The sequence below is a fragment of the Cebus imitator genome, unplaced genomic scaffold (assembly GCF_001604975.1).
Source record: "Cebus imitator isolate Cc_AM_T3 unplaced genomic scaffold, Cebus_imitator-1.0 Scaffold124, whole genome shotgun sequence".
Lineage (NCBI taxonomy): Eukaryota > Metazoa > Chordata > Mammalia > Primates > Cebidae > Cebus > Cebus imitator.
In genome coordinates, this window is record NW_016107439.1 from 4,429,124 (window position 1) to 4,445,085 (window position 15,962).

Genomic DNA, 15,962 nt, shown 5'->3' on the forward strand with positions numbered 1-15,962 from the left:
AAAAAAAAAAAAAAAAAAAAGAAAAGAAAAGAAAAAAAAAAAAGATCCAGGTACAGACTGGAATGTATACCATTTTAACAAAGAGTGATAAGTTGTAGGGTAGTGACAAGACAAGGGAAAGAGGTTTGGGCTTCTACGAACAGTAAAATTGTGGGAAGGTAAACATATGCAGAAAACTAATGGAATGTAATAGTTATTTAGTAAGGATTGTAGAGAGAACTTTTCCTGCATCTGCTCTTTCTTAATTGCCTTTAGCTCAAAATAATCCATGTGCCAAATGGCATATTGTGGGTGACTTACCTGATCTCCTTCACTAGATTGCATGCTGCTTAGAAATCACTGCACACTCCCGCCAGCAATATATACAAAGCCTCACTTATCACATTATCTCTACTATTTGATATTGTCAGACTTAATTTTTTTCCCCATTCAGATAGATATAAGATGATATCTTGCATATTTTCATTCTCTTAGTGAAATCAAGCATCTCTTTGTCAAAGGACAAAACCAGAAAATTAGACAATATTGTGAAAAGTTATCTCACATAAATATATAAAAATACAGTTAACCACAAATTGTTTTATAGATTCATTGCAGCCGCAATAAAAATCCTAACAGTTTTTATGGAACTTGAAAAGATGACTCTAATCGAATATGGAAGAGCAATGGGCTAAGAATAGCCAAGTTATCTCTGAAGAAAAGTAAGGAGAGGACCTGCACTGCTACATATGAGAACTTATTATTAGCTCTAGTAATTAATAAGATGGTATGGTTTTGGTATAGACACATACAAATTGATGGAACAAAATAGCTCAAAAATAGACCCATACATATACAGTTAGGGTCTTCATATCTGTGAGTTCTACATCCATGGATTCAGCCAATCCCCAATCAAAAATATAAAAATACCCCATAAATATATACACCTGCTAGGTACCCAGAAAAATTAAAAATTAAATATATGTAAATAACAATACAACAATAGAAAATACAGTATAACAACTATTTACATAGTGTTTACATTGTATTACATACTATAAGTAATCTAGACAGAGATTATTCAAAGTGTACGGGAGGATATACATAGGGTTATAGGCAAATAGTACACCGTTTTATATCAGGAACTTGAGCATCTGCAGATTTTGGTATCACAGGGGTTCTGGAACCAATACCTTACATATACTGAGGGATGACTCTGTAGAACTAGAATATGTGTTAGCAATGACTTGCAAACTCTTTAACCCAGCAGTTCCTCCTTTTGGAATTTTTCCCATGGAACCCTACAAGTATATAATGTTAAATGCACAGTATGTTTAATTGTAGTACTGCTTGAATATTGAAAATCTGCATTGAAATGTTCATCAATAGGGTGCTCCTCAAATTATGATATATACATACTGAGTATTATGTGGTTGTTAAAAAGTATAAGGAGGAGCTCTAAATACTGACATGGAAAGATACATTATTCTGTTAAGTAAAGCTAAGGAATGCACGCATGCATGTGTGTGAGGATGTGTAGGAAAAAGGCTGAAAGGATGTACATGAAGTTGTTAATAGTGATTATATGTGGTGAAGGAGTAGGGCTTTTATTACTGGTTTACATTTTTTTAATTTGTTTTACATAGTAGAAAGTAGCATATACTTTTTCAAAGAGTTAAAATTTTGAGAATATTTAAATGACAGGTTTTAAATAATAAGTCTATAAATAGTTTAAGATTGTTAGAAAAGATAATGTCCCTTGTGGCCATTGTTCATGATAGTTCAAAATTGGACTATATGAAATATAGGGCTGGCTCATTACAAAGGTACTTTTCTACAAGTTTTGCAGGGAGGTGTATGTAAGTGTCTTTTTAGCTTTCTGACAGTAACTATTTAACAGTAATAACAGTAACAACTATTGTTTTTCCTACTGCATAGTCCATAGTTTAGTGATTTGTGATTATGAAGCTAATATTCTTAAATTTAGAGCTTGTGAAATTTGATGAGTAACCAAATTCTTAGAGAAAATGAGATTCTCAGAAGAAAGGAAGGCTGACCAATTAGTAATAGCTTATCCCATGAAAATTAAGATTGATTATTAATTTAATTAGTTGAATTGATGAGAATACTCATAAAAAAACCAATAGCTTATTTAACTCTTACTTACCTGATAATTTTTTTAAATTCTAGATTCCTGTTCATCCTGTACCCGATCCCTTAGTTCATGAAGTCCTAAACTTAGCTTTTAAGCACTTTAAACATAAGGAAGGGTAAGTAAAATATTAACTTGGGATTGTTGCCTCTTTTTACAATCCAGGTCTAGACTATTTGAATTCTTATTGATAATTTGTTTTGAGAGTTCAAGGCAATTATCTTTTTTTTTAAGACAAGGTTTCACTCTCACCCAGCTTGGAGTGTAGAGATGCAATCGGGCTCACTGCAGCCTTGACCTCCTGGGCTCAAGTGATCTGCCCAACTCAGCCTCCTGAGTACCTGGGACTATAGATGCACACCACCACACTCTGCTAATTTTTGTATTTTTTATAGAAACAGAGTTTTGCCATGTTGCCCAGGCTGGTCTTGAACTCCTGGGCTCTAAGCGATCCACCCGCCTTGGCCTCCCAAAGTGCTGGGATTATAGGTGTGAGCCACCGCCCCCAGTCCCCTTTTCTTTTAAATCCACACAAAAAGCCGATAAGAAAGATTTTGTAAAAATAATTCTTAGCACTATAGATTGGATATATAAGAACCAGAAAATTAAATATCATAGTATAGTAAAATTAAAGATAGAATAAAATTAGTATTGCTTTTATCATATAAATGAATATTCAGAGAATATTATATAATATTCTGATAAAGAATTTTCAAATGTATTAGACAAGAGAGTTTGTAGAAAAATTTAATGAAATGTTATGTTTGTTCTTTGTTATTTTAGATATTCAGGAACCAACACTGGGAATGTGCATATTATTGCAGACTTATATGCAGAGGTGATAGGGGTTCTTGCCCAATCAAAGTAAGTTTTACAAATCACCCATTTAGATTTTCTTTGTATCTTAGAATGCTTCATTGCCAGCTCATATAGTAGATACCGATAGTATTTTCTTCATAGCACTAGGTTAGCTTCACCTTTTGTTACTTTACTGCTCTGTTTCTCAGATTCTCTTTAACACTCATACCTCAATTTCACCACTTGTTTTCATTTTATTTGGGGTTTTCCATAAATGTCTGAATCGAACAAATCAGAAATTACCAACCATAGTTAGGATATTATCTTTCCCCTTATTTTTAACAATACTGTTAGAAGCTTTTTTTAGAACTCTTTACATAGCTAATAATCACTTTCCAGGTGAGAAGTTTTATTCCTCAGATAGCAATGCAATGTTTTCTAATGATCTTACTTGTTTTAATGCTAAACAGAGTTTGAGTTGGTAAAAGAGACACCAAAAAGGAAAAATGAAAGATACTAGGTTACTCAATTAAAAGTGTGATTTATTAGGAGTTATACACATTGAGTTGCACTGAACCATCATTTTAGTAAACAGTGAAATATGTTTGTCATTAGCAACTTGTGGTTGCTGTAAAAATTATGGAAGATTTTGGATTTCCTTTGTTACTACTGGGAAATTTTGTAAGGAAAAAAGTATCAAATTATATTTTCTTAGATATAATTTTAAAGAGTCTTTTAAAGAGTCTTTGGCTCTGAAATCATCATATAAAAAGCAACCTATCTAAATTCTAAGAAGGCAAGTACAATTATTGTTAACGTTTAAGTAGTTTGTATTTTAATATTAGATGAAATATTTTATTTAGCATATTTTTTAATCCTTTTAACATACTAGGGACCCTTGTATAGCGAATGTTATGGAACTTAGAACATGGTTTGAGTATTTTAAATGATTTGGACATAGACAATAATTTTTAAATATCTTACAGTTTGAGATATTTTAAATGATGTAGACATCGACAGTAATATTGACACAAAAACATAGATATGAGCAATGATGTATTTCCCTTTATGACATAGTTCGTTCATGGTATTTTTATTTTTGTCAAAGCTGAGTTTGTATTTCAGGAATGTAGACCAGAAATTCTAAATAATACATTAGCAAGTTGGATCCAGGAGAACACTTCATCATTGCTAAGTTAACTCTAGATGGCAAGGATTTTACTAAGTCCAAACGGCCAGTAAATTTATGAAATAGTGCTCAGCCTCACTTGGTCAGTTGTAGGAGAAATGCCACTTTAGAGCAATACTAAGGTGTTTTCTACTCATGTATGTAATAAGCATGGGAGAAAACTTGAAAGGATTCACTTTGAGTTAGGCTAAAAGACCTAAGGAGGCAGGTGGTGGGGTTGAGTGGGGGTGGTAAAGTGAAGGAGATAAAGGCTAGGGTATATTTGAATCTTTTTGTATGTGTTTTCTTGGCGTGTACTGACTAATAATTTTCATAAGTAGTTTAACAAAAGGAAAAAATCCTTAGATTCTAATATTATTTCAATGGAAAGAATTTTATCCATTTTACAAAAATTTTCTTAATGAAGTGCTGAAGAATATATCCATGAAGAATGTTATCATATTCGCCAAGATTACAATCAAAATAGATGTTATATTTCAATCATGTATGCGTATTTTGTTAATATGTTTTGTTCTCACAGTAGTCAGTGACCCTTGGAAAGCATGTTATGAGGTTATTTTAACTTTAAGGAACTGGCCTCCCCAAGCATAATTATCAGTAAAATCTTTAGTTGCTTTATAATACATAGGGAGGTATTAAGTATTATTGATTAATAAACTATTACATGTCATTTTCAAATGTAAGCAAAGAAAAGCTTCCTAGCTTTAACAATTGTGATTTGAATCCAGGATGCTGCTCACATTTCAAAAGCCTTTTCACAGTGTAATGATGTATTGATTTTAAGTGATAATTAGTACTCTACGATTGATTGGCTTATCTCTTTGAACAAATTTACAGTCCAATTTACTCTCCATATAACTAATTGCAGACTTTATATAAAAAGTTGGAGACACTCTCTGATTTACATGGTGGTGTTTTGTGGGTGGGTTATAGGATATTATTTTATTATGGTTATTAATTAAATGGTAATGGTGGTATATTAATAATGTTATATGAATAAAGAAATGTTATGATTTCTCCTTCAGAAACTTCTAATTTAATTTTAAAATAAATGAACAACAAATTTAGAGTAGCAATTTTTATTTTCCTCTTTGTACCTTCCTGGCAATTGTAATGAAGGTAGAAAAAGGAGATGATATTTAGGTAGCTTACCTTTTGATTTTAACCCTTAAATATCATGTGGAAATTAGTGTTTTTAATTCAAATCGAATTATGTCTCTACGTATATTAAAGGTTTCAGGCTGTAAGGAAGAAGTTTGTGACAGAATTGAAAGAACTGCGACAAAAGGAACAAAGCCCACATGTGGTACAAAGCGTTATCAGCTTAATAATGGGAATGAAATTTTTTCGAGTAAAAATGTATCCTGTAGAAGATTTTGAAGCATCATTTCAATTTATGCAGGTGATATACCTTCTCAGTGGTAGTAAATAGAGCAAGACTAACACTTCTTGCTCTTTATGACTTTTTAAAAGAAACAAAATATACATAAATTAATGACATCATTTTTAGTCTCTTGTGTGTTAAGTTGTCATAAGTGTAAATTATTATTTTTTCTTTGAGACAGAGTCTTACTCTGTCACCCAGGCTAGAGTACAGTGGTACGATCTCAGCTCACTGCAACCTGTGCCTTCTGGGTTCAAGCGATTTTCCTGCCTCAGCCTCCTAAGTAGTTGGGATTACAGGCACCTGCCACCACGCCCAGCTAATTTTTATATTTTTCTTTTAGTAGAGACAGGATTTCACCATGTTGGCCAGGCTGGTCTCGAACTCCTAACCTTAGGTGATCTGACTGCCTCAGCCTCCCAAAGTGCTGGGATTACAGGTGTGAGCCACCATGCCAGGCCAACTTTATGTTTTGACTTAAAGATGCATTGACCTTAGTTTTTTGGTAAAATGGCAGAGTGTTCACAAAATTATGTTGATATTGCAAATTCTTTAACCTTTGCTCTTTTGGTAATCTAAGTATATACCTCTTTCCCTTTAAGGAATGTGCTCAGTATTTCTTAGAAGTGAAAGATAAAGATATAAAACATGCACTTGCTGGTTTATTTGTGGAGATTCTTATCCCTGTAGCTGCTGTAAGTATGTTTTTATTTTCATACCATTTGTGTGTTATATAAGAACCTTAACAACTCTATTCTTTCATGTTTTGTTTTCTAAAAACACTTACATGACAGTAAGCTGTGGTCATGGGAGGGCTTGTCTCATTTGTTCCCTGTTGCTCAGAAGTCTTTTCCCTTTGTTGATTGTACAGTGTCTTAGAGATCATTTCATGTATTTTGTTTTTGGTTGTTTCAGATGGTAGGGGAAATCCAGCTCCCTTCACTCCATCTGGGCGAGACATGGAAATTAATTAAATTCTTTTTGTTCAGGTTTTATTCTAGTTAAAATCTCAAAAAATGAAGAAATTTATTATGTTGAAAAATTGAACTGTTTTGGCTTTCATTTTTAAACATTGAATTCACTGACTTGTGACCTATGAGCTTGTATGAATTGGTTTGCAGTATTCAGTTCCTGTCTTTAGAGCATGTGTAGAAAAGGTGAACAGACAATTGTTTTAAAAGTTAAGAATTTAAAATATTAATGAGAGTGATTGATGCATCTCTTTTTAAAACCTGTCTTGCATTGAAGATTTTTTAAAATGGGGACACACAAAACTCATAAATTAAAGGTTTGCAAGTGGTTTATTTGAGTAACACAGCTCCCGTTCCCTCCCAACCCAGTTTTTAGCCATATGAATTTGGCTCATTTTATCAAAAAGAAAACAGGCTATCATGTATAAGTCATGTCAGTTTTAGTCTTTTATTAGAAATGCACTTTGATTTCTTTTCCTGTAAGTTGTTTGAATTACTATTTATCCCTTCCAAATGATCATTTGCACTTCCCCCCTGTTTGATCTACCTTTTTTTTTTTTTTTTTTTTTTTCTGCCAGATGGCTGAGATTAGGTTTTAGTTTTTTTAGTTCATGAAAAGGAACAGGTTATAGGAAGAGAGGCCCTTGACAATGGTCCATTATCACCATGTTGCCTGCTCCTTTTATACCATATTTGCTTTTCTGTCCAGGTTTATTAGCCTGCTAGGGCTGCCGTAATAAAGTACCTCAAACTGGGTAGCTTAACAACAGAAATGTATTGTCTCGTATTTACGGAGGCTAGAGTGTGAGATCAAAGTGCCAGCAGGTTGGTTCCTTGTAAGTGTTGTGAGAAAGAACCTGCTCTATGCCCCTTGCTTAGCCTCTCATGTGTACTGAAAATCTTTGGTGTTTCTTGGCTTGTAGAAGCATGGCTCTGTTCCTACCTTCATGGTCACTTGGCATTCTCCTTGCGTATATATCTGTGTTCAAATTTCCTTTTTTTAAAAGGACATCAGTCATGTGGATTAGGGTCTTCCTGATCCTAACTTAATTAATTCAATCCGCAATGACATATTTCCTAATGAAGTCACCTTCTGATGTATGTGGGGTTAGGACTTCAACATGAATTCTGGGGGGATATGATTCAACCCATAATACCAGGCCTCTGTAGGTAGAGCTCTTTCTGCCTGGAACATTCATGCCTCTCTAGTAACCTCCCTCCGCTCTTTGCCCAGCTGACCTCTCTTTCTTTACTCATTTTTGTATTGAGTGCTTTCTGTTTGTCAGGTCCTCATCTATGCACAAGGGAATACAACAGTGAATATGATAGGAAAGACTCCTTAGTATTGTAGACTTTACTTACTAATGCAGAAGATAGAAAATATACTAGTGCATACAATAGATAGTGTGTCAGATTGTGGAGAGTAATGTGATGAAACATAAACAGTGTGGGGAGCATAGGATTGCCAAATGGGGGAGGAGGGAGTTGAAATTTTAAAGAATATGATTAGGAAAGACCACCACCTCGAAAGAGATGGTAGCAATTGAGCAAAAACTAAAGGAATGAGACAGTAAGACTTCCTATGTGTGTGGAAGGAGCTTCTCTGGCAGAAGGCCCCAGCGTAGACATCCTAAGTCAAGAAATGCTTTGATGCATTCTAGGAACAGCAAGGAAGTTCCTAAGGCTGGGTCCCCGTGCATGGTCAGAGAGTGGGAGATAAGGCCAGCACGTTTAAATGGGAGACTTTAGCAATATTTCTGGTAAGAGATGTTGGATGCAGATTAGATGTTACTTCCTTGTGGAGTTTTTCCATAGGGGACCCTTTTGAGTGCACCAAGAGTACAGAGAATTCGCTCTCATTGAACCTGTTATACTGTGTCCTCCTAGCCTGTATTCCCACTTTGTTCATTCAGGGCTAAGACCAGGCTTATCTTATATACTTAACATTTGGTCACTTGGCACATTGTAATATTTTGGTGAGAGTCTCAGTGAATTATTAACCAATTTCAAACCTCACAGTGAGTTCTTGTAAGCTTTGCATAGTTTAATCTAATGTCTGTAATCATTTTCTTTGTTTGCATTCTCTTTTTACTAGGCTGTTAAAAATGAAGTGAATGTTCCTTGTTTGAAAAATTTTGTGGAGATGCTTTATCAGACTACTTTTGAACTGAGCTCGAGAAAGAAGCATTCATTGGTATTAAACATTTCAAACCTTTTCATATTTAATTGGGATCTTTAGTAATTGATTTATGAATTCACTGGAGATTTAAGAGAATTGTAAAATCTAAAATTGCAAAATCCCTGAAGTGCAATACAAAGGCAAATTTTACATTCATATTTTTCACATTGCTCTATTTAAATTTTCTGTTCTTAATTTTACTAGCTCTGCATTTGATGAGTTGTTCAGACTTCCTTCTAGGTAATCATGCATTGCTTAATGATGGGAATATGTTCTGAGAAATGTGTCATTAGGCAATTTCATTCTGCAAACATCATTGAATGTACTTACACAAACCTAGTTAGTATTTCCTACTACACACTAGGCTATATGGAATAGCCTATTGCTCCCAGGCTACAAACCTGTACAGCATGTAATTGTACTGAATACTGTGGGCAATTGTAGCAGAATGATATTTGCGTGTCTAAACACAGGGAAGGTACAGTAAAAATATGTTGTAAACTCGGGGGATCACTGTCATAAAGTGATTTTAGCAGCTGTTTTCTGTCTAATCTTTTCTATACAGATTAAAGGCATTTTTTTCTACCTATTTCACATAACTTTTCTGTAGATTGGAGAAGGTTTGGAGAATTAGTCAAATATTTGACCATCTAAACTAGAGATACAATAATAGTAAACATGATTGTGCCAGGCATTGAACTAGTATTGCACTTTTTTGTCTTACTTTAAGCTTCACAACCCTGTAAGATATTTGTGATTATTGTCCTCCACTTTACATGTTTGGAAAGTGAGGCTTAGAGTGCTTAATGTAGCCACCATGAGATACACATTTGACAGACAGAAAGCTAAAACTTTAATGCCATCTGTCATCTGATCCCAGGGACTAGTCATAACAACAAACTGGATGAGGGACTAAATAGCATATTCAGAGAGGTATGATCAGTCAAGGAATTTTCCTCATAGAAAATTTACCTTTTATCCTTCTGCGTTGGATTATTCTATGAGATTATACTTCTTACTACAAAATGGAAAACTGCTTAAAAGATTTGTTTCCTTGCTTATGAGAATAAATGAAATATAATTTACAAGTCCAGTGCTTTTCGATGAAAAGTGTTAATTCTCTCTTTTCCCCATCTCCTTTAGGCTTTATATCCACTAATTACCTGCCTTTTATGTGTCAGTCAGAAACAATTTTTTTTAAATAACTGGCATATTTTCCTACAGAACTGTTTGTCACATTTAAAGGTAAGATGTAATCACACTTCTGATCTATAAATACTGACTGTGGTATATTTGTGCATATAAATTGAACACTGCATAATGAAACTTTTGTTACTATTGATATACTTGAATAGTAACACGTTGCCACATTCCTTTTCCTATTTCTTCTATAGGGAGTCATGTATAGATATGAGTAAACCTTTGACTGAAAATTTAGTTTGTCCTATTGAATGCAAAATTGTACATTTTTAGTGATATTTATATTAAATCTAGGAATATTTGTTAATATTTTTAGAATTATAGAGTATTACACTCACAAAACCCTTTAGATACTTATTTTGCCTTTTGTTTTGAGGAAATCAGTAATGTTGGTTTAAGCCTGAGCAAAATGAAAAAAGCTTTGATGATATCACTAAAATTTCATTTAATTTAAGTATGCCTAGCCATATCTAAAAGTTGGTACTGGATCCACACAGACGTAAAAGCTCCTGAAATGATTCTGACTTGAATGAAAGGGTACTTGTCACTAACACTATTTGGCACATCCATATTCAGCCTCTCTTAGTCCTGAACACAAAACTGTGAGAGATACAAGGATCATTTTCTTCCCAGGATGCTCTGCTGGCAGGATCCTCTGTTCTTATTTGGGTAGGAACACAATTCTGACAGAGTGTGGGAATATTCTTCAGCTGCATGTCATGCCAATGCTTGATTTGAATATTCTTTTGGTATATTCTTAGATGAGCCTATTTGAATATTTGCTTGCAAGTTATAGAAATATTGCAGACATGACATTCCATTTCCTGGTATTCCTCTAAGTTAGATTTGAAACAGAAAACCCTATACTTTGAAGATAATGGAACCAAGGCAGATAGAGTAAGTGACTTGTCTTTGGCTATGCAGCTCGCTGTGCTATTGTAGAAGTAGGACTGCCTCTTCTTCCATACTTCAGGAATGATCCACTGGATGTTATCCTGTATGTCTTTTTAATAATTCTATGTATCATTTTCAAAACTGCCTCAATTTCTTAGGTATACAGAATATATACTACTTTGAGAAACATTTTTGTCTATTTCCTTTCTAGATAAACATTGATATTACTCTTGTTTGGATGAGAATTTATATACCTTCTTTGACTGTTTATGAAAATTCCCAGGACCAAATCAAACTGATTAAACTCTTTATTCATGCAACCAGGAGATAAATTTTATTGAACTAATTATAATATACTTATTTCTGTTCTTATTTTGATAATTTGTACAGATATGGGGACCAAAAGAGAATTGATAATTTTTCTGGATAGTATGATTTTTCATAAGTTCATTAAAATATTTTTAAGATATGCATTTAAATGTTTCTGGAAGACTGCTTTGTTTCATAACAGTTCATTCTTTTCTGTTGCTTGTTGGAATTTTTTAATATATATACGTTTCACCTAACATATTTGCAATACTTCGCAGTACCTTAACTTTTTTTTGTCTTAAGACTTTCATTTAAATGCTCTATTTTCTTTGAACCCTTACCTCCTGTTAAATATTTCTGGCATATTGTTCATTTTCATTAATGGCTATGTCAATCTGCCAGGCTAAAGGAGATAAGAGCCACTTAGCATGAGTATTTGGAATATAATTGTCTTGGCCATTAACCCTTAACATTAAGGCTCTATTCAGCAGAAATTTAATGAATTGGCTCTTATATATTAAGTCTTAGATAATGTGGCTGCTCTGCATAGTTGAGGTAAGGAGTTAACCACTGAAGGAAAAACTATGTTAGTTATCTGTTATAACAGTTATTTGTTTTATGTATAGGAAAAATTGATCTAAGATAAAGGCCTTACCTAAATAATTTTGAGATTCAGTTAATCTCTTGATACTAAAAACCTAAAACAATTTCCATTAGACCTGTACTTTTTTTTTTTTTTTTTTTTTTTTTTTTTTTTTTTTTTTTTTTTTTTTTTTTTTTTTTTTTTTTTTTTTTTTTTTTTTTTTTTTTTTTTTTGAGATTAAGTCTTGCTCTGTCACCCAGGCTGGAATGCAGTGGCACGATCTCAGGTCACCGTAACCTCCACCTCCTGGGCTCAAGTGATTCTCCTGCCTCAGCCTCCTGAGTAGCAGGGATTATAGGCACCTGCCACCACCCCCAGCTGATTTTTATATTTTTAGTAGAGATGGTGTTTCGCCATGTTGGCAGGCTGGTTTGAACTCCTGACCTCAAGGTATCCATTCACTCAACCTCCCAAAGTGCTGGGATTACAGGTGTGAACCACTGCACCCAGCCTAGACCCATACTTCTTATGACTGGTTTTTATTACTCTTCATTGAATGCTACATCCTCTAAGTACAGAATCTCACTTGATTTTTACTGTACATGAGGCTGAAAGAAGATAAACAAGTAACCTGTGTTTTGGGAGCCAGTAAATCATGGAGATGGACTTGTGTCCATATTCACATAGTTCCATAGCTCTCACTCCTCTGGTCCACCATGTTACTTCTGAATGTAGTATAAGGAATGTTGTTGCATGTGAGCACTGAATATTTTAAGAAAACATGTTGGCAATAATTTGGGGATATTAAAAAGGCATTATTCTCTAGAGTCATAAGAATAAATATGAATTTTAAGGCACTTTATGATATTGCACAGTTTTTAAAAATTATCATACCTGTTTTAAGTTGATGACCATGAAAAATGAGCTCTATCCCTATGTGCCCATAAATAGCTTGTGACAGAGTGCCACTATATTTCACTGAAAAGTTAAATCTTTAATTTTTGTTCCAAACAGAATTTGGTAGTCTCACATTCCCATGTCTGTATCAATTTAGATACTTGTGTGAAACATGATTTTAAAGTTTCTGGAGAGTTCTTAAGAGAGATAGTGAATAATAAGAGTAGATATCATACAAAAATAATTTAGAGATTTTTTTTTCCAAAAATCTATACTTATTTTTATTAGAAAATTTAAAGTTGTCTGAACTGAAATGCAGTTCTTTAGGAAAAATTCTAAGAAAAATTAGAGAGTTAACACTTTTGTTTTCTCTTAGTTTGAGTATTATAGGTGGATCTCCCATGATGCCCAAATTGTGGGATTTTTTTTAGTGTTTCTGGCCACTGTCTTGGACATTTCAAATTTCTTCTAAATAGAGACCTTGGTGAAGAGCTGTCTTGTTTTGTGCTTATTTTCATCTAACATGCATGTGCTGCATCTCATGTTTATGTTTGCTGTCTCACATTGCTTTATTTAGATGCCATCTAACAACAGTATCAGAAAACAAATAGAAACACTCCAGGTGAGTTGTGTCGACATTACAAACTAAAATATTGCTTTATTTCCTTTAAGTGTGGCATTTGTTTTTCCTTTTCCCATTGTTGCATTGCATGTCTAATGTATTTATTCCAACCTGCTTCTGGTATTGTAAAAGAAGAGTAGCACACAGCAGAAACATTCTTCAGAATGTTTAATATCAATGTGGCCCCAAGAAGATGAATTTTAAACATAGAACTGATACTGAATGCTGATTCTTCACCAAAATTCACAGTTTTAAAATACTCTGTTTAATATACATTATCTAGCTGTTATAAATGAAGCTGTTTAATTTCCAGTAAAATTAAGGAGACAGTAGCTTCGATTTTGAATATAGTTTGTTGTTGTTATTGTTTTTATTTTTAATTTTTGTGGGCACACAGTAGGTGTATATATTTATGGGGTACATGAGATGTTTTGATACAGGCATGGAATGTGAAATAAGCACATTGTGGAGAATGGGGTATTCATCCACCTAAGCATTTATCCTTTGAGTTACAAACAATCCAATTATACTCTTAAAGTTAATGGAATACAATTTTGACAAATTAATTTTTAAAATTTTATCCTATTGATTTGGGTTTTTTGTTTTTTTTATATTTTAGAGACAGGGTCTTGCTATGTTGCCCAGGCTAGACTCCAACTCCTGGGTTCAAGCTGAGACTACAGGCATACACCACCAGGCCTGGCTTTACTGGTTTGAGTTTTAAACAAACCATTTTTTTAATTCAGTAGAAAAAAGAAAAAACATTAAAATGATTGTTGCCAAAGACTATATTTGACTGACATATCAAAATTTTGTTTTATATTAAGTTCACTAGATTTTATTTGTATAGTTGTTCAAATTAGATTGAATATCTTTGTTCAAAGCTCAGATAAATTTAGGATGATTTTATCATTCAGACATATAGCAGCATTGTAGCAGCTGAAAAAAATAATAATTGATTTTTGTCACTTCTCATCTTGCTGTTTTGGCATTGTGTGAATGCCAGCTTTGTTTGAAAATCAAGGTTTTTCATGCCAGATACCTCATCACTTAAGATTATCCAAATATTTTTATATTTAATCATTCATATGAGAAAAGTTTTTATGTAGAATTGGACTTACATATTTTTAAAGTATAATTTTTAATAATATTTTGAAAATACAATTTAACAGTATAAAAATGTTATTTCATGTGTACCTAAAAACTAATGGGACTTATTTAAGGCTTTATTTTTTTAGAGCAGTTTTAGGTTCACAGTAAAATTGAGAGGAGGGTACCGAGATTTCCCTACCTCCACTCAGGTCTAGCTTCCCCCATACTCAGCATCCCCCTTCAGAATGATACATTTGTTAAAACTGATAAATATACATTGGCACGTCTTTATCACACAAAGCCCACAGCTTACATTAGAGTTTACTCTTGGTGTTGTACATTCTATCGGTTTGGACAAATGTCTAATGACATGTACCTACCATTATAGTATCATGCAGAGTATTTTCACTCCTAAAAATCCTTCATGCTCTACCTCTTCATCTCGCTCTATCTTCCTAACTCCTGGCTGAACTATTTTGACGTCTGGTTATCTTAGATTTAAATGATAGAAAAGAAAGTTATGTTGTCTTAAAGACGTTACTACAGAATGCTTGGTTGTTATATTAGTAGTATACATTTTATGTTACTTTAGTTACGTTAGTAACAAATATAATTGGAAATTACTCGGAAAGTATATTTGAAATTTGGTATCATTATGGATCTGGCACTGGATTGATACTGAGAGTCTAATCAGCAGAGTAACTGATCTTCCATCCTTACTTATATCAGATCTTTATCTAGATAGATCTGGGAAAAGCTAAAATGTAAATTCACAATAATCAGTGCATCCTAAAACTAATCAACAGATGTATAAAGAGTTTCTTCTTAAAAAAAGGAGATTATTAGCTGCATTTCAAAATTTACAATTAAACCTCACTGCTTTACTGGTCATTTGAGAACTTTATTTTTTATAACAGCTAGAATGAAGAAAAGCTATGCTGATTAAATTATGATTAAAATGGAAATAACTTTCTGATTTTAAATAATACTAATAATTTAAATAATATCCTGATTCCAAATAAAAATTATAACACTTAATAGTCAATGAACATTTAATACATGCCAGGTACTGTTCCAAGTGCTTTACAGATATTAACTTTATCTCTAAGGTAGGTACCATATTTTCTCCATATTAGAGATGAGGAAATTGTGATTCAGAATAATGTAACAATGCCCAAGGATGGAGCTTGGATTTAATCCATTTTTCCCAGTTTTAGAGTCCATGCTGTTAAGTCACTATTCACTCATAAGGATATGCACTTCATAATATTTTGCATTATTTTGTAAATGCAAATGACTGTAATACCATTTGGTGTTCTGAATTTTAACTGTATATGGACTGCAAGTGAATTACACCAAAAATGAGTGATCCTTTTTTTCAGTCATTATGTCAGTGTTGGAGTGTGAACTGTTTATCATCAAGTAAGTTTGTGTGTGTAATTTTAGAGTTCTTAGAAATATTAGTATAATTTTATTTACTAAATAAGATTTAGTATTTTCTTTTGAAAGTATAAGGAAGGGCTCAATTTTCACATTTATGGTTACTTTTGAGCCATATACTTACCTTATACCAAATATGTACCTATATATTTAAACCTATTTTAGACGGAATACAAAAAAGGTGAGCTTTTAGTTGTTGACAAAGAATATGTTTGCTCTTAAGTGATTGCAAGTATTTTAATATGTTTATTTTTATTCTCTTTTGTTTTAAAA

The 15,962-nt window shown here is 33.1% G+C and overlaps 1 protein-coding gene across 1 annotated transcript in view; it reads left to right on the forward strand.

The window, feature by feature from the left end:
• The window catches only part of FRYL (FRY like transcription coactivator), a 180,764-nt gene that overhangs the window by 64,470 nt on the left and 100,332 nt on the right, over window positions 1-15,962 (forward strand). Inside the window, exons 6-11 of the mRNA XM_037742590.1 lie at window positions 2,170-2,249; window positions 2,915-2,995; window positions 5,352-5,520; window positions 6,105-6,197; window positions 8,569-8,667; window positions 9,796-9,897. Of these exons, the coding sequence (XP_037598518.1) occupies window positions 2,170-2,249; window positions 2,915-2,995; window positions 5,352-5,520; window positions 6,105-6,197; window positions 8,569-8,667; window positions 9,796-9,897 (624 nt within the window). The remainder of the gene's footprint in view (window positions 1-2,169; window positions 2,250-2,914; window positions 2,996-5,351; window positions 5,521-6,104; window positions 6,198-8,568; window positions 8,668-9,795; window positions 9,898-15,962) is intronic.